At 44.9% G+C, this 24032-nt stretch overlaps 1 protein-coding gene across 1 annotated transcript in view; it reads left to right on the forward strand.

The window, feature by feature from the left end:
- Positions 1–24032, forward strand: part of LOC138504450 (transient receptor potential cation channel subfamily M member 7-like) — a 1624316-nt gene that overhangs the window by 1157661 nt on the left and 442623 nt on the right. Inside the window, exon 26 of the mRNA XM_069624957.1 lies at positions 14680–15722. Coding sequence (XP_069481058.1) covers positions 14680–15722 — 1043 coding nt within the window. The remainder of the gene's footprint in view (positions 1–14679; positions 15723–24032) is intronic.

Consider the following 24032-nt stretch of genomic DNA (forward strand, 5'->3'; position numbering starts at 1 on the left):
ACAGAACCTAGCCAAACCACCCCCGAATCTCGGCACCAGGTGTTGAAAGATTCAGAGAAGGCTAAAAACTCAGGGAAACATGCCTCTTTTCATAGTAAAGGGGAGAAACAGCAGAAGAAGTCATCAGAGAAAACATCTGTACCCCAGGTCCAGAAGAACAAACCTAAATCTTCGGCTAAAGATAAATTTAAGACCCCTGTAACGAGGCCCAAAGTTGTCCCTCCCACTCCACAGGATATGGGAATAGAAGACGAACCTCAGCAAAAGGTGTTCATTCCCAGTTCCGGGGAATGGAGCTCTGATGACATCGACAGGGTGATGAGAAGAATGTCTTTTATGGCTAATTTCTATGAGAAAAACCCTGACTATTTTCTGAGCTATCAGAATACCCCTGACACCTCTATTCCTTCAGGATCCAAAGACCCTCAGCCTCCTAGTAAGAGACCTCGGAATGAGACTCCAGCTCAGGGTCTGATTTCAGACCCACTCTCTATTTAACCTTACCATCAGTATGCTGAAGACCCAGACATACAAATAATGGACGACCAAGCAGGGATCGATTACGGAGACGACAAGGACCAGGATGAGGAGGAGGGAGATGAGGCAGAGGCCTCTAGTCTGGACTCGCCTATCCCCAAAGATCCACTGGTCAATGACTCACCTGTGGATAATCAGCCACTAATGAAGGAGGTCTTAGCTAAAGCTGCAGAGCACTTTCAGATAGACACTCAAGGGGCTAGAGAGGGACTTTGCAGAGGAAATCATGGGGGACAAGAAGTCCATTGCCTAAGCCATACCAATTATGAAGTCTATTCAACGCAGAATTGACCCCTCCCTCCTCACCCCTAATCTCACCTGGGCAGTCAACCCCAGAATTGAAAAATTATTCAGGGCCGCCCCTTCCGAGCCACTTTACATAAGGGGTCAGTTTAAGCCTGACTCATTGGTAGTTACTACCACTAGGAAAAGAGCAGAGGCACCTATAGCATCATCTGAAGCTCCCCCAGACAAGGAGAGCAAGAGGATATATGGTCTAGGAAGGAAATTGGCTTCCACTTCCGCTTACCAGGCAAGAATCGCGAATACCACCACTCTGCTGGCAAGTTATAATTGTCACCAATGGGAGCAAGTAGCTGCCCTCATTGCCTCTGCACCAGAACCACTAAAGGGCCAGTTAACCCAGATTGCGTCGGAGGGTAGATCGGTGTCTGGGTGCATTCGGAAAGTGACTTTTGATGCAGCAGACAATGCAGGCCGGCTCATTGCAGAGAGCACTGTCATCAAGAGACACGCTTGGCTGAGACAGTCAGGGTTCAAACCCGAGACCCAGGCTACTCTTATCGACATGCCAGTGGAACTGAATGTCTTGTTTGGGAAAGCGGTAGAGGAGGCACTCAAAACTGCAAAGAAGAATACGATACCCTAAGGTCCCTGGGACAATTAACTAACAAACCCACGAACCAAAGAGGGAATAATAATTTTCTTCGCTCACGTGGCCAAAATTCCCAGTGGGGTTCTAATTACTCATAGGGACAGGGTACATCGTGTGGTGGAAACCAACAGACTACCCAAAGTTATGCCAGAGGTAACAAGAGGGGCTGTGGTAGAGGGAGAGGCAGCCCAGGTAGAGGCGGTACGCCTCCCAGCAAACAGTGACGCTCCGCTCAGGGTCCCTTCCCATGCATCCCCAGTAGGGGGGCGCATTTCCCCCTTCACCTAGACATGGGGAAGGATCACCTCGGATAGATGGGTGCTGTCCACAGTGTCCGTGGGATACTGCATTGCATCGAACTGTTGGAGCGCCTCCGCAACCACCCTCTAAGACAAAAAATACACTCCCTGGACCACCAAAATATCCTCCTCGAGGAAATCGTCAATCTTCTCGCAAAGGACGTGATAGAACTCGTCCCGGGCAACCAGGTAAACAAGGGTATTTATTCAACTTATTTCCTTGTGCCAAAAAAAAATCGGACAATGCGCCCAGTATTAGACTTACGCCCTGCAAACAAGTATGTCAAGCCCCAAAAATTTAGCATGACTACACTCCAAGAGGTAATCCCCCTCCTAAAAAGAGATGATTACATGGCAACATTGGACATGAAATATGCCTATTTTCATATTTCCATGTTCCCAGCGCACAGAAGATTCTTGCGCTTCAAGGTGGACAGTCAGCACTACCAGTTCAAGGTGCTGCCCTTCTGTATATCCTCGGCTCCAAGAGGTACTGGCGGTGGTGGCGGCACACCTACGCAGGGAGGCAATCCCAGTGTACCCTTACCTAGACGACTGGCTCATCACGGGGAAGACCCCAGTAATTTGCAGATCCAACATCCAAAGAACGATCAACCTCCTCTTCATATTGGGTTTCGCAATCAACGAGAAAAAATCAAGCCTGGTGCCAAGCACCTCGAAACAGTTCCTAGGAACTGTCCTAAACACTCAAGAGGGGTTGGCCTTTCCATCAGAGGAAAGAATTCGGAATCTACTACTGCAAATTCCTCAATATCAGTCCGGTCGCCAGATAAGGGTGCGCAAAGCGATGTGTTTGCTAGGCATGATGGCGTCATGTATTTACCTGGTTCCCCACACGCGCCTGCGCACGCGACCCATGCAGGAATGGTTGGCGAAACAGTGGTCTCAGGCAAGTAGTCAGTGGGACGATCTAGTGGTCGTTTCGCCTACACTGGTACAAAGTCTTCGCTGGTGGACAAGAGAGAACCTGTCAAAGGGGAAACCCTTTTACGATCCAGAGATACAGGCGGTAGTCACTACGGACGCGTCCCTGCTGGGGTCGGGAGCACACCTCCTTCACCACACAACTCAGGGTCTCTGGTCTCACACAGTGGCCAAGAATCACATCAATCTGCTAGAACTTCTGGTGGTCTTCAGGGCGCTTCGAGCATTCGAACCCCACCTGTTCAACCTGTCAGTGCAGATCTTAACAGACAGCACGACTGCAATGTTTTACATAAACAAACAAGGGGGCACTCGTTCGCCAAATCTGTCCAGGCTTGCCCAGAGACTTTGGACATGGGAACTCAGACAGAACATTTACCTGTCATTTCAACATGTTCCAGGGGATCTCAATTCAATAGCGGATGCTTTGAGCCGAGATCCCCTCCCGGAAGAACACGAATGGTGTCTACACAAAGAAGTCCTGGGAGTTCTCTTCTCACAGGGGGGTTTCCCCACTATAGACCTATTCGACACAAGCGAAAACAGACAATGCCCAGGATTCGCATCCAGGTTCCCCCAGCCAGGTTCCATGGGGAACGCTCTATGGATGAACTGGTCGGGGATGTTTGCCTACGCTTTTCCACCAACCCCTCTGTTGAGGAAGGTGGTCAACAAGATGCACAGGGAATCGATGACGCTCATCCTAGTTGCTCCCATGTGGGCGAGACAACCGTGGTTCCTGCACCTGCGCAAACTGGCAGTGTGCAAACTCATCAGACTCCCGTGCTGGCACAACCTACTATCCTAACACAAAGGACAAACAGTGCATCCTCAACCCAGCTTGATGAACTTGACAGCATGGCTCCTGAAGTTATAGAGTTTGGCCATCTCAACCTACCACAGAGATGCATGGATATCCTAAAAGAATCAAGGAAACCAAACACAAGACACAGTTACTTTGATAAATGGAAGAGATTCGTTATTTGGTGCTGTCAGCCTAAACCACCTCCCATAACAAAGTGTTGTGGTGGAAAGTACAAGTGGTTAAAGCCTTTATGGAAGGGGTAAAGCGACTCCACCCTCCAATTTAGAACCCACCACCAGGATGGGACCTTAATGTGGTGCTTTCTAAACTCATGGGCCCCCTCTTTGAACCCATGCATAAAGCTAGTCTCAAACACCTGACCTATAAAACTGCCTTCTTAGTAGCCATTACATCCATAAGAAGGGTCAGCGAGATTCAGGCTCTTTCAGTGCAGGATCCTTTCTTTACTGTTCCTAAGGATAAACTGGTTCTACGAACTCACCCTAGGTTCTCACACAAGCATCAGAAATACGATTACGGTGAGTAATGTATCCCATATAAAAACTCGGACCCCACTTACCCTATGGCCAAACACTTTAAGCAGTATCATGACAATGATTTTCATCTTCTGACTTTATTTGGAGTGGCACATGTACCCATGCATCAGAGAGGTGGTGACCGGACTTTAAAACTGAGACAGCTAGAAACCAAGTTTATCATAGATTTCGACACCAAAACCCAGAGAGGTCATAATATTGATGAGGCGCGATATACCTTCATTGGAGTATAGTAATTGTGGCCTTCTCATTAATGTTGTATATTATATGATTCATTTTTCTCCATGGTCTTTGTAGTGGTGGGCTTCTTGCTAATTTTCTCACAGTGCTGCACTTTATATATTTTTTCTTTGTCCTGTGTTGTGGTGGTTTCTTTTTGTTAAGAGATCACTATTTCTTTATTTGGGTTTTTCACTTGGGTTGCCCTTCTTTCTGCAGCTTTTTTCGTGAGATGTTCAGCTACATCGTTAATTCTGAAAGGAAGGCTTATGTGGTTGGTGTTGTCCCCTTTCTTTCATTCCCCCCCTTTTTTTCATTGGTTTTTTTCTAAGATATATTTACAGTTTCTGTTTTTTTTCTGTTCTCATATGTGTTCCTTGATGTCTGAGCCTGGCACAAAATCATATATTTTGTTTACCACAATACTTGCACTGATGCTATATTTTGCACATTATTGTATATGCTTTCCATCAATTTGCACTATGCACCTTATTGCTTTGTAGTGCGAGTTTTTAATAATGCTGACTTTGCACTGATGCATTGCTTTGCACATTACCATATATGCTGCTAGTGTTTCTGCACTATGCATTTTGCAGTCTTGTTATACGAGCCTGTTTTTAATGTTGAGACTGCTTTGATGACTAATTTTGCACTATGCATTTGGTTGCTTTGCTTTCATGCTCGACTTAATCTTGACTCTGCACTATGCACTTTATTAGCTACAGAGTTTAAAGAATTATAGGTGTATTGATGTTAATTTTGCATTATGGTGCTCGTTGTTTTATATGCTGCCAGCAATATGTTGCACTATGCACTTTATTGGCTGTTCTATATAGATGCACAGCAATCTGTGGTTGGCTAAGACATTAACTGCCCCAGGCTTTAAATTGTGTGAACACATGTCTGTTTTTCAAAAACTGTATTGTGGCATGAACCAACAACATATGCTCCATTGTATTCATATGTGCTGCCATTCTTCATGAGGTGACTAATGCATTTTTCACTTCTTCAATTATTTTATCTTGGAACTAATTCGATGCTGTGGACATTTTTGGACTATTTGTTCTAACACCATACCACTACAGGAGGCTATTGAAACGTAAAACATGTGGGATTTCAGTCAGCAAATGCAGTTTTTATTAGTCAATTATGCTTTCTTTTGCTTTGTTTTCATTGATTTTCGTGGCATCATTATTTTGTGTATGCCTTTCTGCCATTGCCACCTCGTTTGAATTGTTACCACAGTGGGGTAAGATGTCTGCCGAGCTGCTCACACCTAGTCCCCCATCTAGCTGACAGTAGCAGACATAGCAGTAGGACTTATGTTTGTCCTTTATTACTGCACTCTGCATTGCTGCCTCACGAGTGAACAAGCACTTAGTGGTGCGTGAAACGCGTCTTTTCTAGCAGGATGGTGCCCTGCCTCTGTTGAACCCTTGTCACTGACCTACTGCGTGACAATTTTTGTCTCTGTTTTTAAAACAATAAACAGCAAGTTATTTAAATACGAGCTGAAGTGTATTTTCTTCAGTACACTGATTACTATCTGTGGAGATCTACGTGTTTGCCTGGAGTACAGTTTGTTTTCCTTTCCTTTTTTTGTGTGTATATGTATATATGCATATATATATTTTTGTGTGTGTATGTATGTATATATATATATATATATATATATATATATATATATATATATATATACCACATAGCAGTTAAAGCTGATGTTATACTTCACTTACCTCCATACAGAAATAGAGCAGTTGCTTCCATGTATTATTTAGATATTTTTAGCGTAATGTAGCCCTTTTTATTTTTTAGTAAGTTGAGTCATACAGCTATTGCTTTGATTTGAACATTTAACTTTGGTGTTTGATTCTAAGATGTCTTTGTTTTTCTGTTTGTTTTTTTGTTCAGTATGTTTTATGTAATGTTCTAACTATGCCTTGTTGAAATTTGATGTTTTCATAGATGTGGTCCCAGAAGGATTTGTTTAGGTACGAAATGCATTGTATGTTTTCCATATGGGCTCCCAATTAAATAATTTAGTTTTTTATGAAATAGTCGATTATGAAACATTATTTATGAACAGATCATTATAATTTATTAACATGTTGAAATGGCAGCAAGACTTTTTTTGGAAGGGATCGGGCGGCACTGTGGGATTTCCCCCATTGGTCCTAGTTTTTCTTAGTTTTTTCGCACTGCTTGCAACAGTCGTTGCTGTCTGGTCCAAATACTATACATATTAAATAGATTACAATATTTGAACTTCAGGTAGTGCCCACATGCCCAGCACCATAAACTAAACATACTACCCCATAGGTCCTGAATGCTTAAGACCCTGGAACTTATTAAAAATTCTGTCCTTCGGTGAGGGTCCTGGAACAGATAGATCCCATAGAGGCTCTTGGGGCCTAGTTGCAGACCGGCACCAAGATGGGTGGTGGCGAGTGGCCCCTAATAGTGGGCGACCACCCGACCCTGGGCAAGAAGAGGCGGGAGCCCAATGTGGCCCGGTGGCAGCAGTAGTAGAAATTGGTCTGCGTCACACAGTGTGTGCTACGATGATAGTTAATTCGGAGAGTGGCCAGAATCGGATCCAGCGACCGTGTTTGAAGATGCGCGTTGAGCCATGGCTCGACGACTCTGAGGTTTGACCTGGGGACAACACCAGCCTTGTTCCCCCCTGAAGAGTTCTGAGGCGCAGAGCCTTCTAAAACTCCAGGCCCTCTGGTTGATGCCCGGTAAGCGGATATGAGGCCTCAGCCTGGGTTCCTGTACGAGTCGCAACACCCTCAGAGACAGAGCCCCTGAGAAAAAAAGCCTTCCATAAGGAGGCCTCAGAGAGAAGTCCAGTAGAAGGTGAAGCACCCTCGGAAACAGAGTCTCCAGTAACAGCCTTTACAGAAACTGAAGTTCCCTCTGCCAGCTGACCCTTAGCAGTGGCGCTGGTAAAAGGCTCCTCGGAGACCTCGTAGTAAGCTCTGGTGATGCGGTGGGTAGCCTCAGAAGGCCCTGGAGGGACCCTCCCACATTGGTCATCTCCCGGGAAGGAAAAGTCTGTGTGGGTGCCGAAAAAACTAAAGTTTTACTCACCCTCTTTAACTTGACAAAGACTATGAGGTGATCTGGTGGCTGTGTCCGAAAGATTACTTCCCAGTGCGTCAGTCGACTCCTTATGGATTTGTCACAGAGCACACCAATGTCCCAGCGCTGAAGCAGGCCCAAACACTCTAGGCAAAGAGTGTGCGGGTCAGTTGCTGAGAACGATCTGTGACACCCCGGGCAAACAGCGAAACCAGCTTTACCTGGCATAAAACAGAAAGGAATCTGGGGAAGAAGACCACAAAAGTTCATTGGAATTGCTACGGGTAGTGGCTGAGGAAGACAAAAAAGGAAAGTTGCATCAGGCTGCCGACCCGTCCAAGTGAAGAAAGGGACTATGGGGAAGAAACGTGAGAGGCCGGGCTGTGGGCATGCTATGTGTACGTGGTCCATTCTCATGCTCTCTTAAATTTCAAGGGAAAGCACACTGAGCTTTCCGAAGGCTCTGATCCCTTCCCCAGTCCTTGGGAACTCCCATAAGTATGGTGAAAAAGGGTACAGGACACAGGAGTATCTTGGGGCCTCTTCTTTGTTAGGATTCAAGTGGGGTGCCATGGAAACACTTGGCACTAGCTTCATTCCTTGAGCCCGTTCACCATCTGTAAGCCCCACCACTCATTTCTAGGTCTGCATTACACAGCAGCCAAATTATGTTGTTCCCACAGTGCTCCTCTCGACTGTGGTGAAGACCAATAGCAACTCTGTCGCAACAACATCTACTTGCTGATCCTGGCTCTCCAGATGCCTTCCAGGAAATGTATGAGCCTTGTTAATGAGCTTTACTTCTGTTCGGGAGGTCCCACAGGAGCTCTTCTAGTAAGCAGCGATCTTGCACCACCGCCAGTAACGCCCCCAAACATCTTATTTAAGAGAAATATTTACCAGTTAAAAAGGTTAATTGGGAACATGTGCTTTTAAAAATTGTGAAAAACTGGCAGCTAGAAGGGCAGAGAGTGGAATTCCGTGGCTCTGCCATATCATTGTTTCAAGATCTCTCGCCATACACTTTGGCAAACCGTAGGCACCTTCAGAAAGTCACCACTTGGCTGCAGGTGAAAAAGGTCAGCTACCGGTGGGGATACCCATTCAGGTTACTCTTTGAATATCAGAATCGCCCTTACGCTATTAGATCTGATGGAGAAGCAGATGAGTGGCTACGAGACATCACAAGCGAGTCTGGTGACAAGAGTATTGCTGTTGTGAGGAGGCTGGCTCTTAGTCCCACGCCAAAAGATAAGAGGCGAAAGCCCAGAGGCTGGGCTTTAACTAAAACACCCAAGGAATTGGAGGATACGGAGCAGGGAAGCACTGTTTCCCCCTTGATCCGGTGGCTGCTGTCGGGCTGAAGAACTCACACGAGTCTGCAGAAGGCTGGGAAGGACCTTGTCGGCTGGATGCCATCAGTTCTACAGTTTGTTAAGTTGTGATAGACTGGTTCCCCTCTCTGCGGCAAGCCCCTGCCTTGTAATATGGTTGTTGACTGCAAGGTGACTGACGCAACATGGCCGGAACTTGTTCTTGGTCTCCCCGGACAGGGTATCCATGCTAATAAACTGATATAATAATTGTTTACCTTTCGCCCTGTTTCCGGTGCAGCTGCAAGGTGACTGATGAAGCTTAGCCGGAAATTGTTCCCAGGTTGACCGGTCGGCTCATCCATGCTAATAAACTGGTATATTATCTGTTTACCTTCTGTCCTGCTCCAGGTATTGCTGTTGGACCGCTGAGGTGTAAGAAGATGCAATAATACCTAGTAGGCTTTCTTCGCGCGCTCCCCCTGCGTGCGATTAATATAGTTTGGGATTTGTTGGGATAAATTTGAAGTGTTCTAAATTTTGGTGTCCAAACCATGGATTATGCCCGTTATTGTTACCCTGAAAGGGTGGCTGTTTAAATCAGTTGCATTAAGAGTTTGGCAAGCAATTGGTAATTTGTTTTTTATTCATTCCTCTTATTTTTGTTGTCCTTTTATGTATTTTTATGTTAGTTCAAGGAGTCTAGTTTACAAGGATCATGTCAGGACTCGCACTCGACTGTTATGCTCAGGGTTTCATGTGTCCCTCTGACATGTGCTGTGGTGAAATACAAATGTTGTGGTTGGGGGTGGAAATTAACCAGTCCTGTTGCATGCATGGTTTGCTTGGGGTCAATGAACAGGGGAAACGGGCGATGCGGATGGATGATGGGTATGGAATGGGGCACTAGTCTTTGGCCCATATTGAAGAAGAGATTGATGGAGACACTTGCTTGGAGAAGAAAATATTATGGCTATGACTAACCCGAATTTCCACTGCCTGTCCCTGAATGTGCAAGGCTTAAACTCCCCGATTAAACGCAGGGCATTGATGCACCGTATGGCCACCTTAGACTCATCGCTCCTATTCCTTCAAGAAACTCATTTGCTCCCGTCTGATGAATTCAGGCTTAATAATAAATTATATCCCATGAAATTTTGCTCCTCTTCGGGGAGTAAGAGAGGCGGGGTGGCCATTCTGGTTCGCAGGGGGACCCCGTTGGTGGTTTGCAAGACTCTGAGAGACGTGGGAGGTAGATATGTTCTTGTAGTGGCTAGGTTATAGGGAGGAAGGTGACATTGGTTTTTTTATATGCGCCCAACTCTCAAGAAGACATGTTCTTTGCGTCTTTATCCAAACTTCTGTTTGAACATGCAGAAGGTGAAATCATGATTGGAGGGGGGGAGGGGTTAAATGATGTGGTTAATCCTTTAGTGGACAAATCTCTCCCTCCGACTAGTGCTGACAAATAGAATTACTTGGCACTTACAACGCTCCTTCGGGAGCACTCCCTTATAGAGATATGGAGATTTTGCTATCCAGAAGAGCGAGAATATACAAACTATTCTGCAGTACATAGGGGATTCTCCCGGTTAGATATGTTCCTAGTGTATGACAAGCTTATAGCTCAAACAATTGGCGTAGATATACTTCCCAAAGCTTTCAGATCACGCCCCAGTACGGCTGACGATGGCTCCCTTCAATGACACTCTGCACGCGCCTGGAGGCTGAATGAGCTCCTCCTGGAGGATCCCCAGTTCCGCTCCTCTATTTCAGATGCTATATCCCACTACTTCAATAAGAATGAAACGGGTGAATTGGCCTATACCACAATATGGGATGCCGCAAAGGCTGTGCTTCGGGCCAGATCATAGCTTACTCAACAGAGAAGGGGAGGGCTAGGAAGCAAATACAGTCCCAGCTGGAGGTAGAGCTCTGGAAGAGAGAGGAATCCCATAGACGCAGACCCACTCAAAGGCTGAGGCGGGATGTCAGGATAGCCCAGAGGGCTCTCGAGGCTCATCACATGAGCCGTGCAGCGTATAGCATGTTGAGAACTAAACAATATTATTACTCCGAAGGAAATAAAGCCAATCGGCTTATGGCGGCCAAGCTGAAAAAGCAGGCTATTCGTAATTGGATTGAAGCACTGCTAGATGGGGATGGGAGGAAGGCTACTTCGGAGACGGAAAAACTCTGCATAGTTGAGGGGTATTTCAGGGACCACTCTGCCCCCACCATACAGATTTTCCCATGGCTGATGGGTTTATACGGGATGCGCACTTGCCACAACTGTCCCAAGAAACTCGGGAGCTCTTAGAGGAGCCAATCACAATAGAAGAGGTAGAGAATGCTATCCGATCCCTCCCCTTGGGTAAGGCGCCGGGACCTGACGGGTTCACGAATAAATTTTATGAGACCTTTAAAGCTGCACTTTCTCCTTATTTAACAAAACTCTTTAATGACATCTGGGTAGCCGGCTCGGTCTTGGAATCTATGGCAGAGTCCACTACGACTCTGATTTTGAAACCTGGAAAGAACCCGGTCGAGTGTGCATCCTACCAACCTATTACTTTATTGAACACAGATGCAAAATTAATAAGTAAGGTAATAGTGGGGCGCTTAGGAGAGGTTTTTCCGGCGTTAGTGGAGAAAGATCAAACTGGGTTTATACGCAACCGTTCGACACACGATAATATACACCGGGCGATAAACTTGATAGCTTTGGCCCCCAGATTGCCAGGCAAACTGTAATTGTTATCATTAGATGCCCATCGAACCTTTGATAGTATGTCCTTGATTTATTTGCAGCTGGTGCTGGAGCGATTTGGATTTGGCCACGGTTTCTTGAAGTTGATTCTGTCAAATGATCAGTTCCCCTCTACTAAACTTAAAGTGAACGCAAATTGGACCCCATTTATACATTTATATAGGGTCACCAGGTAGGGCTGCCCCCTGTCTCCTTTGGTTTTCGCCCTGGCATTAGAGCCTTTAGCACAGCATATTAGATTGAGTGCAGAAATCTTGGGCTTTGAATTTGCAGGACAATGCCATAAAATAGCTTTATATGCAGATGACTTGTTACGCTTTTTGAATGATGCCCCTAAATCCATTCCGCCCCTAATGAAATTATTATATACCGATTTGATAGAATTTCTGGCTTCGAGGTGAATGCTAATAAATCGGTGGGCATGGCCCTAACTGAATCCCCCGAGGGTTTGTCAGAGACGCAAGCAGCTTTCTCCACCCCCTGGTCCTCCACAAATAACCCTTATTTAGGTATAAAATTGACCCGACCTTTGCAGGCATATCTAAAGCTAACATACCGGCTTTACTGAGCGAAGCCAAATAATGGCTTCATCGTTGGGACTCTCAGGAAATTTCATGGCTGGACAGGGTTAGCGCGGTGAAGATGTCCCTTATCCCGAAGCTGCTGTATGCTTTTCATTCTTTACCGGTTCAGATCCCTGAAGGGGACCTCATCGCTATGCAAAGGAAATAGGATGCTTTGTCTGGAAAAATAAGAAGCCCAGAATCCAGTATAGGCTCCTCACGAGAAAGGCAGCGTTTTTTGGGCATAGGTTTGGGGGCTTCAGTTTCGCGCTACTATAGAGCAGCGCAGGTCGCACCCATGCTAGCCTGGGGGAGCTCTTCGGAAACCCGTAAATGGCAGGAGATTGAGCAAGCAGCCGCCCCTTTTCCGTTGGAATACTTTCCTTTCCTACCCAAGGAGGCGTGGGCTGTCAGGGGGGATTGTTACCCATGACGCTGGCAACGCTCCGGAGTTGGGACAAGGCAAGGGCGCAAAGAGGGAATGCTTTGGGATTGGGCCCACTGTCGCCCATTGTTCAAAATCTGGCGTTCACGCCAGGACTAAATCCCAGCTCATTTCAGAGCTGGAATTCAGGTAGGCCCTTAAGGCTTAGGGATTTGTATGAGGATCAGGAACCACTGACATTTCAGGAGTGTAAGGAGAAATTTGGGCTGTCAGAGATGGAGCGGTTTATATACATTCAGCTTCGACATTGGTTGACTAATAGGGCCACTCGCCAGGCTGCCAGTAGAATGCCACTGGGCATAGAACTTAGAATTCTCGAGGGGCATTGTTCCCATAGGCTGGCTACTTGTTATAAACTTTTGGAAAATGCATCAGAGGGCGAGAAACTTCCTTACATGATGGCTTGGGAGAGGGAACTGGGAGTAGAGGTCCCAGAGGAGTCCTGGCAACGAATATGGTAAAGAACCCATAAGAGCTCTAGGTGCACTTTGGTAAAAGAGAATGCCGTTAAGATTTTCTTTCGTTGGTACTTCCCACCGAGCAGGTTGCATGCAATGAACAAAGACTACCCAGACACATGCTGGCACGGCTGTGGTGAACGGGGAGATTTAGAGCTCATGTGGTGGCATTGTTCGGTTATCCAAACCTTTTGGTTGGAAGTGCGATCCAAGATCAAGGACATCACTGGCACACTGCTCCCTATGGACCCAAGCATACTAATTTTGGGCGAAGTGCCAGAGGATGGGTCCTTCCCAATGTCGGGCTCCAGAGCAGCCCTAATTACCCAGTTACTTATTGCGGCACGAATCACAAGAGCTCGTTTCTGGAAATCTGTGGAGGGGCCACATGTGGCGTATTGGTGGGTGAAAGTGTGGGAATTGATGGGTCTTGAGAAACTTACTGCCATGCTAGAGCGGAAGCTCTCGAAATTCATACAGATTTGGAACCCTTTCTTGAATTATGTATTAGACAGAGAGCAGATGTTCTTTCAACCGAATTTAAAGAGACACTTTATGAACTCCTGATATGCTTGATATTGCCTTCTATTGCACAGACTTTTTTTCTCCTCCGTTTTTTTGGCAATATATTGTTTCAATGCTTCTTTCCCTCCAATTGATTACTGATAAATGAATTTGTTCATGATTCCGTTATGCTCTATGAATTGATACTATACTGTTGTGTTCTGTTGAATGGGAGCGGATCCCTGGGGAGGGAAAATGAATTGATGACTTCATGAATTATTATGCACATCTTGGATTGTCATTGTTTGGATCAAATGTTTTAAAAATCAATAAAAAAAAAAAATTGTGAAAAACAATGGAAAGCCAAAGAATAGTTCTACAAAGTCATGTATTGCATAGCCGAGGTTGCACAATTGATCGCAAAGTTAAATCCCATGTCACCCATGACAATCCTTCAGGCATAAAAGCAGTGAGCTTGAAGGATCAGCGAGTTCATGAAATTCACCTATGTTTCTTCCTACAAATAGATGCAAACTTGACCTTTGTCATTTGACACCTTCAGTCACTGTTGGTTTTCAGCTAAATGGCATGTCTGCGCTCTGGGACTTGTAGTGATGGTTTTTCCAGTAAGACTGCATAGGGCTGTATTCCATAGCATGCAAAGCGCTGCAGCAGAAGGTGTTGTACAAGGCAAAAGGCCACTTAGCAGTTTTGCCTACCAAACCATGTACATTTGCATCCACATTAGATCTCTATCTCTCGTACTGTTGCCACCTTTCGACTTCAGCTCTTGTCAAATTCCGTAACTGTTTTGGCTACACCACATTTGTTTATAGTTTTAGAGCCCTGGGGACGTAAAACTCCATCACCTACTTTCCAAAAATGAAAAACCTTTTAAAAAATGTTGTGGTTTGTGTAAAATGGATGAAGTTGAAATCCGATCTCTATGTGGAGGTTACGGTACATTGAAAAACACTGTCAGAAGATCATGGCCTTGCTCATTCTCGAAGGCTTTCTCTTTAATACCGCACAGATGAGCTAAATGGGCAACAGAAAGGAATGCGCCCCCGAGGTATTGCTAGTGGTTAAGATCTTACTCTGTTTTTTTTTATTGATTAACTTTGTGATGATCTCCCTTCAAATATTAGGTTTGGTTTGGATAGAAATTCTATCCTGTTTGAAATACAAGTAAATGTGTCTCTGTAGATGAAATTTCCTGTTGTAAGGCAAGTAAATGTTCTCTATTGTTCTCAACGATTTTAAATGTTTATTTTTGTTTCCATAGGGTTGATCAGATGACCACTTATATGAAAGAAGTTGGGGATCAAGTATGCTACATTCAGCATTCCCTGCATTCTTTAGATGCACACATAGGCCACCTGCAAGATCTCTCAGCTCTCACTCTGGACACAATGAAAACATTCATGGCTCAAAGAGCTTCAGAAGCAAGTGTGGTCCAAAATGGGCTTTCTCGCGAACTGAGTATTTCAGAAAGCTTGGGCAAAAACGTTGCTGAGGACAGCAGTTTGACTTCCAATTGGAAGAACAATTGTATTGGAAACTTTTTTGCACCTTCTCTACCTGAAGATGGCCATGAAACCAAAACAAATAATTTTCACACTGTTTCTTCATGGAATGTAAGAGATAACCATGGTATGGTAGCTCCAGACTTTAATACAGGACATGGTTTAGAAATCTCCAAATCAGCTACCAAAAACCAGGCCCAGAGTGGTGTATCGAATAGCTTCTGCCTCTCGGTTCCAAAAATCCAGTTCTTTCCTTGCACACCATCCGGGCCTACATGCATCAATGAGCAGGAGTATCAAGCAATGCGTCTACAGCCTGTTACCACTAAGGTTTCTTCCAAGGATCATATTGTAGGCGGGACAATATCAAAGTACATTCGATTGAAGATGTTATTGCCAGATGAGTCTCCATCTCCTGTTGATGCCAAATATGACTGTGTTGGTTTCACAAAAATAAGCAGTGGAAGCGAAGGGCATGTTAATTTGGGGTTTTTGGATGATGAGAATAATGACATGGACAGTCCTAATACTGATGACAAAGTAAACACGGGTGCATCAGATGACCAAACCTCCCAGGATTCTACAAAACACAATTGTAAAAAGAAGTCAAATTCCCCGTCTTGTGCTCAGATGCCGACAGGCACCCATCCCCAGAAAAATGGTTTACAGGAGAAAACAAGCTTTAACAGAGACTTTTTAGACAGTGTTGTCACTCATACGGTAGAAGAACAAGATACACCTTTAAATGGTGCCATAAAGAAGGGATTCCTACAAAAATTGTGGACCAAATATAAAACCTCAGGTGGGATTTTACATGAATTAAATTTTGTTTTGTGCCACTTATATTTCCCTTGACTCTGCTTGTCTGGTATCTTTTCTCTTCAGCTTACAAATGTTTGCTTAAGCATATCTTGATGTAGTTTTGTGTTTTATGCCCTGACAAAACATGGATGGAAACTCTGGTGTGCCTAAGAATTTCAGTTCTGAACTTATTTTGCAGACTCCCGAATTCTTCAAAATCATATCACCTGCAAATTGGACTCAGACTAATGAAACGTCTGGTGCCGCCACTGGGCCGTTGCCTATGAATCATGATGACCATCAGAGCTAGCATTTCTTCATGTCCCAAACTTTACAGCCAACTGTTCACAATTTAACACTGAGCAGTGTCTCTTCTATATATATATATATTCTCTCTCTCGCTCTCTCTCTTAATATGACCTTTTGCAAGTTGAGACCTTGATAAGATTTGCAATAATTCCATCTCTGTTCATCACTTCTTAGTACATGTAAGAGTATTTAAACATCTTTGTTGGCACACACATGCAGACTATTTAAACACAAACCTTCTTTGTAAGTATACTGTAAAAGTGCCTACTGGGCATAAATGTGTTTTAGTCTGGAAATCGATTAAACGTTGTCAACTACTAGTTGAACAATAAGAAAGAATGGAACAAGAGATAGAAGCGGTGCACTGGTTGAGGAAGGGAGCACCATCCCACTGCAGCACATACCTCTTAAAATTGCATATCTTTACTCTTTTTTTTTTATTATTAAAAAACGTTATTTAAACCAGAGAAAAAAAACCCAGAGAAAATGGTCAAAAAGAAAGCTGATGCTGACATGTGATGCATCATCCTACAAGATTGTAAATTGAGCATTAACCTGTGCATATATAAACATTGGTCACAATTATACCAATTAATACACATAAAATAATACTATACAAGAATGCAAAGAATATACATAGGGCATGGTCTGGAGTGTGGAATCAGTCCACAGCAAAGCTGCATATTTCTGTAGTTGCCAAGTATACTCACAGGGGAGTCCAAATGTCTTTAGGTCAACACTATGAGACGGTAGTAGATACATACAGTTCTTCCCTGTCAAAGGTGTGAATGAGATCACACATCCACTCTGCATGTGTCAGAGAAATCTCCGATTTCCAATAGTGAATTACACACCGTTTGGCAACTACACAAGCTACATTAAAGAGTCACCTAGTAACCACCAGCACCTTGCCTATGTCACCCAGAAGGAAGGTACTTAGCAGGGGCCAGTGTGTGGGGGGTCCCCAGCATCTCATGCAGGGCAACTTCTCCCAAAAGCAGGCAACACCGGGGCAGTGCCAGAACATATGTATAGTATTGGCTGGGCAATGGCCATATTTCAGACATTCATCAGAAGTGTCTTTTGAACATTTTGCAAGTTTCACTGGAGTGTAGTGCAGTTGATATGAGAGCTTGAACTGGATGATTCTATATAGAGCACATAGACACTGCCTTAGTGAGCATTTCTGAACTGAACATCAGTGAATTGCATGCCTAAATCGAGTTCCCGTTTCTGCCTTTTAATATTCTTAGTGGGTTGAGCATCCAGAACTAGACCATGTAGTCTAAATACTAACCGGCTTGGTTCTTTACAAGTGACTATTGCATCTATGAGCGGGTAAGTTTCAGGTTCATGCGAAAACATCGGCCACACCCATTTTACAGCGGCCCTCAACCTATAACACTGCAGAAAAACAATAGGGTTAGTACCAAGTTTGGACGTTGTCATCTAGGGTCATAAATAGCCCATCTGGGAAAAGGTCACCCAATATCAATCCCATGCTATCACCCCAGGTTTTCTGTAAGTCAACATCAAAGGTTGGGGCCAACCTAGGGAAGTTCCAGAGAGATAGTATCCCATGGTGAAGGACCGAGAGCTCCAGCCTGTGAAACAGCCTTGCCCAGTCATCGACGATCGTGCATACTGGGTCAAAGGTACAGGAATTAGTGCATTTGTCACAAAAGATGATCGCCTTCAGATTAGTAGGAGATTCCCCATATCGCTCGAGCGTCATATGCACAGACTCAGACCCCTGTGAGTACCAATAACCTGCATAAGGAGCCTGAGAGACCAGGTAATACAGTTTGACATCGGGGGCGGCCTGTCCTCCATGATCATATGGTTTAGTGAGCTCTCCCAGCTCATCCTGGCGGCACCAGACACCCATAAGAACCCCACTATCATGGAATTTATAGATGAGAAGAAGACCCTGCCCTGCCAAAAGGGAATATTACAGAAAAAATATAATAAATTTGACAGGACAATCATTTTCGACAAAGACAGCCAGCCATCCTGGGAGTGTGGTAATTTAGCCCAGATTGTAAGCTTTGCCTCCAATTGCTGCATATATTCGGCATAGTTATCCACATAAAACCTGTGCTATTGTCGCAAGACCCGTATTCCCAGGTATTTGAATTGTGCATCTACCCAGCAAAAACCCAGAAGATCTGCCATCAGAGATGTGGCATCCGTGAGGGGGAACAGTTTGGATTTAGACTTGAGGCTATAACCAGAATGCTTTGTAAGTGTCTCTACCTCGCCCATCATTGGGCCAAGGTTGACCTTAGGTTTGCGGACATATAACAATGTGTCATCTGCATACAAGGATATAACCTTTGGGCGTCCTGACATGCAAATCCCTCTGTGCCCATGTTTACCCCTCATGACAGCAGTTAGTGGTTCTATTGTCAGCGCAAACAGGGGAGACAGGTGCCAACCCTGGCGTGTTCCTAGGGGATAGTTTAGTGTTGGTCCTCACCCTGGCCACCGGCCAGGAATAGAGAAGTTGGCTATATCCAGAACCCTGAACAAGTATTGCCAGGACACTGAGTCGAAGGCTTTCTCGGCATCCAGAGATGCTGCCACCGCCCTGGCCCACTGATCGATCTGGGAAATAATACCAACACACCTACAGAGATTTAAAGCAGTAGATCTGGTTGGGATGAATCGTGACTGATCAAGATGCACGAGTTCTACCATGACAAAGATCTTTGCCTCTGTATTTAGCAATGAGAGTTGGTGGTATGAAGTGAACTCATTTGGCGGCTTCCCAGGTTTCACCAGGACCTTTCTAATTGTCTTGTGCATGGACTGCGGGAGAACACCAGCCTCAAGAGTCTCCTCCCACACCCATAGCAAGTGTGAACTATTAGACGTCAAAGCAGCAATGGCACTAGTTAGCACTAGGCCGGCCGTGTTCGACGGAAACAGAAGATAAATGCCTTCCAAATACTGAGCTAGCTCCCCATCTTTGATGGTGTCCCTGCAGGAATAAAGGAACTCATAATACGCCTGGAAGTCTGCATTAATATCGTTGTCTGATGTCGCGGTAGACCAAAGGATGCAGTAATGCCTGTAATAACCCGCGGGGAGAAGACCATTTTGACTGATCTAGCTAGAGCTCGGCCGGGCCTATCCTCTTCACCATAACGACGGGCAAGCACGGACCTCGCAATGTATAGGAATCTGTGTTCACTGCGCGCCCGTAACTGCGGCGATGAAAATGTCGATGTCATTTACGGCGCGGTGCAGTGATCAAATAGATCACTTTACCCACCCCACATACCGCTACCCTACCCCACTTACCTTCACGGTGGCACACTTCTGTGTGCACTGCTGACTCCCTGCTATCCCTGCAGCGTTGGTTCCTACTTGACATTTAGACACTCCATCCACTCCTTTCCCATTTCAGCAAAACTCTAAATTTCTGGGTTTGTGGCCTGGTGAAATGTTGTTCCTCATAAATCTCCACATCGTTTCACCAATCTGCAACAATTTTGTATAGTTACATCTTATGGCCTTCTGGACAATACTGGCTATGTGACATTTTGACTTACCACGTTCTCTGGATTTCAGCAAAAGTCACAAATTGTTTGTGGGTTTGGGGCATGGCATAGCATTATTGCATATACAATTACACACTGTTTCACCAATCTGCACCAAACTTTGCACAGTTACCTGTTGGGACCTTCCCCTGGACCTTACTGGCTACATGGAATTTTGACACCCCACCCCTTTCCCCAGATTTCAGCAAAACTCCAAATTTGTTAGTGGGTAAGGCTAGGTGAAGTGTTGTTCCTCATACAATTCCACACTGTTTCATCAATCTTCACTAAATTCTGCATAGTTACCCAGTAGTACCCTCCAGACATTACTCGCTGCATGACATTTGGACACTCCCCCAACCCTTTCCCTAAATTTCAGCAAAACTCTAAATTTGTTTGTGGGTTTGTGGCTTGGCGAAGTGTTATTTCTTATCTGATTCCACACCATTTCACCAACCTGCATCAATTTTTCCATGGTTACCTGTTGGAACCCTCTGGACAATAATGACTACGTGACATTTGGACACCCCACCTCCTTCCCTGGATTTCAGAAAAAGTCAAAATGTGTTTGTGGGTTTGTGGCTTGGCGAAGTGTTATTTCTTATCTGATTCCACACCGTTTCACCAACCTGCACCAATTTTTCCATGGTTACCTGTTGGAACCCTCTGGACAATAATGACTACGTGACATTTGGACACCCCACCTCCTTCCCTGGATTTCAGAAAAAGTCAAAATGTGTTTGTGGGTTTGTGGCTTGGCGAAGTGTTATTTCTTATCTGATTCCACACCGTTTCACCAACCTGCACCAATTTTTCCATGGTTACCTGTTGGAACCCTCTGGACAATACTGACTACGTGACATTTGGACACCCCACCTCCTTCCCTTGATTTCAGAAAAAGTCAAAATGTGTTTGTGGGTTTGTGGCTTGGCGAAGTGTTATTTCTTATCTGATTCCACACCGTTTCACCAACCTGCACCAATTTTTCCATGGTTACCTGTTGGAACCCTCTGGACAATACTGACTACGTGACATTTGGACACCCCACCTCCTTCCCTTGATTTCAGAAAAAGTCAAAATGTGTTTGTGGGTTTGTGGCTTGGTGAAGCGTTGTTCCTTATGCAAATTCACACTGTTTCCTCAATCTGCACCACATTTTGCATGGTTACCTGATAGGACTCTCCGAACATTAATGGCTACATGACATTTTCAGACTCCGCCCCTTTCCCCGATTCCAGCCTGTGGGTTTATGTCTTGGTGAAGCTTTCTTCCTCATACAGTTCCAAAGTGTTTCACCAATCTGCACCACATTTTGCATAGTTTCCTGTTAGAACCCTCTGGACATTACTGGCTACATGATATGTGGACACCCCACCCCTTTTCCCAGATTCCAGCAACACTCCAAATTTGTATGTGACTATGTGGCTTGTCAAAGCAATGTTCCTCATACAATTCAACACTGTTTCACCAATCTCCACCACATTTTACACAGTTACCTGTTAGGACCCCAAGACATTACTGTCGTCATGACCTTTGGACACCCCACCCCTTTCCCCAGATTTCAGCTCCTTCACACATGAGAAGGTTTCCTGAAATCAGCAAAAATTCAATGTGGTCGTAGAAGGACCGGTCCTCAACCCTAGAATGCACAGTTTCAGGGACATTTGCACCACAACAAATTGCACCACACCAGGTTGAGGCAAAAGGTGGGGAGAGAGCATGGTAGGTCCCAGTATGTAGCAGCACACCAACTCTCGCCTCTCCCAAAGTCTGCTCCGGGGTATGTCAGCCAGCCACACATGCCCATTCTCAGTGCAGTTTACTTCAGAGTGCACAGCACATCAAGTGATAAGCAAATCGGAAGAGAGACCTATGGGATCATTCATTTTCAACAATTGATGAGTGTTGTCATATCTGTCCAATGGTTTATATACATTGTTTAAGTGGAAGGTGACTACAAGGCTTTTCTTTTTTATCTGCTCTATCTTTGTTTTCTACTGAGCTGACTTTTAGTAGGTATTGTTTAGTATCTGTTAGACAAAAGAAAGTGTGTATGTTAAAGTTGTGGTAGGTGTATGTGGGTGTTATACTGTATGGGATGAAATTTGTGTAGGTGTAATTGTAGAGGGTGGATAAAGAGTGGTGTATGATTGTGTAGTGGGATGTGGAAGATGAATGCCTAGATAGTGGGAGGTACGCAGTGAAATATTTGGAGAGGTGGTATATATGTGGTACAGTTGTATGTGGAAGAGGGAGATGAAGGTAATTGAAGTAATGTGTTTTTCAGTAATGGTTGTAATGCGTTTGTGTTTAAGTTATATGAGAGAGTGTTGTGAATATGAATATATAAATGTTGGGTACTAGAGAGAGGACGAGGATTGTTGGATTATGTTGTTGCAGCGTGGTTTAGTGGTATGAGGGAGAGAGTTGTGGAGATATTTTTATGAAATGTGATGTTAGAAATAGTGTTAATATGGTGAAGTATAAGAATGAATTACTGAGTTGTCAGTAGTGAAGCAATATGAGGGAAAGAGTAGTGTAGAATAGTCACAGTCACAGTGACTTCGGGGGTGCACAAATGAGGGTGACATTATGGTGCATTTCCATGTATAGCACCTCCCTGTCCTCTAGGTCCTGGAATTGCACCAGGATGCCCTTAATCAGCCACAGGAGGGCTCTGTCTTTCATCCACCCATACTCATTCCTAAGGTGTCTAATCTGCCCCTCGAGTTCATGCAGTTCCGACAGACATGTCACAAGGGTCCCGGCTGCCAATGAAAGCAGCTCCTCTCTCATAACTACTTTAAAAGTTTACCATACGGTAGACTACAGTGCCACTGATCCCAGGTTCATGTGAAAGGATTCTTCAATTTTATTCTAAAGCGTTTCTGAGACATTGGGATCCTGTAGAATTGTGGTTGGCATTTGCCAGAGGTAACAGGGCCTGCATGTATGAGTGAGGGCCAAGAACAATACGATAGGAGAGTGATCAGAGAAAGTGCGTGGAAGGATGGAGCACCCACGCACCCTCCCCATCAGGTCCATGGAGAGAAGCCAGTAATCGATCCTTGACATAGAATTATGGACTGTTGAATAATATGTATTTTCTCTCACTGTAGGGGTGCAACCCACGCCAGACATTCGCCAGGAGTAGTTGCAGCATGATTTGCAGCAGGGCTTGAACTCCCAGGGTGACAGGACCGGGGGTATTGGAAGACTGATCCATGGTAGGAACAAGGATCATATTCATAGCCTCCCCCACCCTCCAAACTAAGGGTACATCATTATATCCAATAAGTATGTCTCTGAAGGATCAGTAAAAATTGGGGTCATCAACATTGGGGTCATAGGAGTTTACCAGAAGTATGTCATCCTCATCCATTGTTCCCATTATCACTACATATCTGCCCTGGGGATCGACATGACTTCCCTCCACTTTGAATGACACCAAGGAATGTATCAGTTTCCTCACACCACAGACTTGTGAGGAGTAGGACATACAGAATCTCTGTCGCCCCCATTTTGGGGCAAAGGAGTCATGCACTGGGCCCAAAGCATGGGTCTCCTGAAGGAGGAGAACCTTGGGGGCATGGCCCTCCAAATATGTCAACAGCCGCCTAGCCTTAGCCTGGTTGTTAATGCCCAAAGATTCCAGGAGACTAAGGTCACCATCCCCTGCGGACTCTGCTCATCCCCTCCCATCATCATCATCCAACATCAACAATCTTCGGGGACCTATACACACAGCAAGAGCATCCATTTTTAAAAAAAATGTTTTTATTTGCATTTGCTATCGATCATACATTGCAAGTAATAGTCTTATCTTGTAGGTAGTGTTATAACAACTGTGGCATCGAACTTCGAACAACATTTAAACAATAAACAACAAACACTGTCTGTGGCCGCCATTATAAGCTCTTCGCAGTTGCAGATCTGGTGGTGTGAGGGTGTTTATGTTGTTGTGGCGGTCCTGGAGGCACTCCAGCCGAGTGGTCTCTTGGTGTGTTCTTCGAGATGTGTCTTTTGTGTATGTGGTGATTTTGTGTTTTTTTCCGGGGGGTTTGTCGTCTCCAGTGAGGGAAAAGTCTCTGATTAGGGCCTTCCATGCTTCCAAGGTGGGGCTTATGTCGCTATCTGAACCTTTGTTTCCTTAAGACCAGGCTTTGGTCTCTGCTGTTGCCCACCTTTCCAGCTCCCAGCTCCATAGTGCGTATTGTGGTCCTCCAGGTGTTTTCAATGCCATGGCAATTGCACTTTTAGCCAATATGCATGCCAGGTCCATTAGTTTCACTACATGCTTCTGTTTGCTTAGTCGAGGGTATGTGCCCAGTAGGCACTCTTTTGGAGACCAGTCATATCTGTTCACTCCTGCCTCCCTGCTTGTTTGCTCAATTCTGGCCCAGAATCTTTGTATTTTGGGGCAACACCAAAACATGTGTATTAGGTATGCTTGTTCA

Source organism: Ambystoma mexicanum, chromosome 11 (genome assembly GCF_040938575.1).
Source record: "Ambystoma mexicanum isolate Mex_15411 chromosome 11, UKY_AmexF1_1, whole genome shotgun sequence".
Lineage (NCBI taxonomy): Eukaryota > Metazoa > Chordata > Amphibia > Caudata > Ambystomatidae > Ambystoma > Ambystoma mexicanum.